This window comes from Gavialis gangeticus, unplaced genomic scaffold (assembly GCF_001723915.1).
Source record: "Gavialis gangeticus isolate Ggan-Ray unplaced genomic scaffold, GavGan_comp1, whole genome shotgun sequence".
NCBI classification, from domain to species: domain Eukaryota; kingdom Metazoa; phylum Chordata; order Crocodylia; family Gavialidae; genus Gavialis; species Gavialis gangeticus.
Window position 1 is genome coordinate 71813777 of NW_017728993.1, and position 3679 is coordinate 71817455.

At 49.8% G+C, this 3679-nt stretch overlaps 1 protein-coding gene across 3 annotated transcripts in view; it reads left to right on the forward strand.

Annotated features, from left to right (window-relative positions):
• UAP1 (UDP-N-acetylglucosamine pyrophosphorylase 1) overlaps nt 1–3679 on the forward strand; it is a 47033-nt gene that overhangs the window by 38172 nt on the left and 5182 nt on the right. For 2 of the 3 annotated variants that reach the window (XM_019502003.1, XM_019502005.1), the window contains 2 exons: nt 1569–1757; nt 2765–2812. In XM_019502003.1, coding sequence (XP_019357548.1) covers nt 1569–1757; nt 2765–2812 — 237 coding nt within the window. The remainder of the gene's footprint in view (nt 1–1568; nt 1758–2764; nt 2813–3679) is intronic. The other variant, XM_019502004.1, reaches the window with a different exon arrangement.

Sequence of the window (3679 nt, forward strand, 5' to 3'; positions counted from 1 at the left end):
CAGATGACACTAAGATGTGGGGAGAGGTGGGCACCCTAGAAGGGAGGGACAGGCTACAACTAGATCTGGACAGGTTACAGGGGTGGGCGGATGAGACTAGGATGGGATTCAATACTGACAAGTGCAGGGTACTGCACCTAGGGAGGAAGAACCAGCACCATACCTACAGGCTGGGGAACTCCCTTCTTGTCAGTACAGAGGCAGAAAAGGATCTTGGAGTCATTATTGATTCCAAGATAAACATGGGCCGCCAATGTGAGGACGCACTCAGTAAGGCTTAACCGCACCTTGTCATGCATGCACAGATGCATGATGAGCAGGTCCAAGGAGATGATCCTCCCCCTCTATGCAACATTGATCGGGCTGCAGCTGGAGTACTGTGTCCAGTTCTGGATGCCACACTTCAAGAGGGATGTGGACAGCATTGAGAGGGTCCAGAGGAGGGCCACTCACATGGTCAGGGGTCACGAGGGCAGGCCCTATGAGGAGAGGCTATGGGACCTGAACCTGTTCAGCCTCCACAAGAGAAGGCTATGGGGGGGATCTGGTGGGTGTCTGTGAACTTACCAAGGTAGACTAGCAGAGAATGGGAGAGACCCTGTTCCCCTGAGCACTACCAGGAGTTAACTAGGAATAACAGCCATAAGTTGACTGAGAGTAGGTTCAGGCTAGACATCAGGAAGCCCTACTTCAGAGTCGGGGCAGCTGGGATCTGGAACCAACTTCAAGGGGAAGTGCTCACTCCTACCCTGGGGGTCTTCAAAAGGAGGCTAGATAATCACCTAGCCAGGGTTGTTTGACCCCAGTACTCTTTCCTGCCATGGCAGGGGGTCGGACTTGATCTGCTCAGGTCCCTTCCAACCCTACCAACTATGAAACTTCCGCTGTAAACTAGAGAAGACTAGGTGTTGCTGTTACCTGATTGTGGCACTGTCAGTATTACTAAAGCCAGGAAAGCTTCTATTCAGGAATTTTGAGTGATGTCACTTTTCTTGAACACTGGCTGAGCTGTGAATGCAAATGATGTAAATTGGCCTTCCATCTGAGGTGATTTGCCAATATGGAGACAGACAGAAATCCCACCCCTCTTGTCTAAAGGGTGGTCTCCTGAAATCCGGATAAGAAGCTTCAAGCACTTTCTTGATCATAGCCTCAGCTGGGGACCATGGACTGGGCAGAACTGAATACGAGAGTTCTCATGAGAGCAGAGCAAACAGCCCCTGCCCACTTTCTTTGAATGGGCTTGAAGCCACATTTCTGAACCAGCCAGAAGGAAGAAGAATAGCTTGTCCATTTTGCTATCTTGTGCTTCTTATACCTGGGGTAGGAATGGTCACCAAGGCAGACCTGAGTTTCTGCAGTTGCCTTTAGGAAATACAATCCTAGCTCTCAATGCAGAGTAGCTAACAATGATGCAGCTGGTGTTAATGGTACTCCTAGTAGCTAGCAAGTCTCTGAGCTGGAACAGTGGTGGGACCTCTTCCTTCCAGAGGAATGAGGACAAGGGGAGTCTATTGCAAACTCCTCTTTTTGGATCTGAACCCATCCCTGCTGTTTTCCACCTGCAGGAAGTTTGTGGTGTACGAAGTGTTGCGGGAAGATGAATTCTCACCCCTGAAGAATGCAGACAGTCAGAATGGGAAGGACAACCCCACCACAGCCCGGCATGCCCTGATGTCTCTACACCACTGCTGGGTCCTCAATGCTGGGGGCCACTTTGTGGATGAAAATGGTACTCGCATCCCTGCAATCCCCCGGTAAGTAGGTATGGCCCTGCATCCTAAGCACTTCAGACTGCTTTCTACAGAGTGTTCTCTCTCTGCTTGCTTTCTAGAGGGCTCATGCAAGCTGTGCAGTTTTCTCTCCCTATTTACAATCTGCTTACAGGAGCAGAAGATCCCAACTGGTACTATTCTGGCAGTGGCGGCACTGCCATGAAGCACTCTCCTGGTGCGGTCCACATGGAGATTGTGGGCCAGCCATGCTTGTGACTTGCACAGAGCTGCTGACTTAATTCTGTTTCTCAGCTCTGGGCACTTTAAGTGAGAGAGCTTTGGGTACCTGACTGAAAAAGTCTGCTATTTTTACATAGCACTCGAAAGGAATATAGGCCCAGCCCTCATCCAGAAATGATTGAAAATGACTGAGATGCTGCAGGTCCACTGTCTGAAGCCAGAAGATAGTTGACTACTTAATCCTTGCTAGTCTGTGGTAATCCGTGGTAGTACAGCGGGTGAAATGGGCTGTCTTGCAGATCTATACAAGCCACCTGCCTACTGGTAGGCACAGAGGGGTGAGGTGTAGCTTACCCAGGTGACTGGCATGTTGCATGCTTGCATCTCGAGTCTTCTCCTGTCCCCTACCTGTGAGCTGGACTTCAGTATAGAGGGCAGCTTCACTAGGGCAAGTGGTAGTCCCTGAAAGGCTAGTAGTGTGTGCCTACCTTGGGCTGAGTCTGCTTGATACATCAAAGGTTTTGGATGGCTGTCACAGAGCTCAACCCAGTGAACAATTACACTTGCAAGCTATCCTCTCAGTAGCTGGGCTCAGCTTCAACAGTCCTTGTACTAATGGCCACCTGCATGCACCCACCCACCACTGCTGTGGTAATAAGGAGCTTTCAGTGAGGGGCTGAAGATGAGCCTTGTCCTTCCTGATTTGCTTTTCTTGAGTTCCGTTTTTTGTTTGTTTGGGGTTTTGGGGGGGGGGGTTGTTTGTTTTTTTCCTCCATCCTTATTAACCCATATTTATTCCCACACAACAGCTTCACAAATGGAAGGCCAGATGCCATCAGAGCTGATGTCAATGACAAGTAAATATACAGCGCCAGGCTCTCCGCAGTGCATGGTGGTGGGGCTGCGTGCTTAGATACTAACAGGCTGGGTGTCTTCACTGCTAGGGCCAAGGGCAGTTGGCTCAGTAGGCAGCCTCATAGGACTGAGGCTAACACACACTGCTTTCCTGGTGACTGGCCTCTCTTTGGTAGCTGCTAACCAACTGGGATCCAGGCTGCATGGTGGGAAATGGGGAGCATGTCTTACTAAAGACTTCCTTTAGCCGTGGCTTCCTGCAGTAGCTAGATTAAAAATTGGTGACCTGTAGCATTGCCCTGTACTCATCTGCACCAATCCTGTGCCCATGTCTGTGCTGTGTTAATTCCTGCTATGCCTCTCTGGACTGAGGGCAGTACTTAAACTTGCATTTGAAACTTGGGTTTTCAGTCTTGCAGGGGTTAGGGGAGATCCAAGCTCCCTCGCTTACCACTATGCCACTTTTTTTCCTTATCTGGTAAGTAGATCAAACCTTAATAGAGATGGGAAACAAAGGAATGAAAAGTGGCTATAGAAGAATGGTAGCTTAGCTTTTCCAGTCTGCAAAGCAGGCAGGGGCTTGGTTATAGCTTCTTCTCAAACCTTTTCCCCATGCAGTATGCTGTCAGGAAGCCTCTTATCCTTGTGAAGGACTGAGTTGTTTGCCAGGATTTGAACTCTGGCTGTCAAAGTCAGGGCTGTCCCCTCCAGTATTGGACAGTTCTTGCAACCAGTCTTCTGGGTTGCTGTCTAAAGCAGGAGTCAGCCACTTTTTGCTGCCACTTGCGAGCTGGCCCACACTGTAGGCCGCAAATCTCCACATTCATGTGTTATCCCCATCCCCCAACACACACACACACACACACACA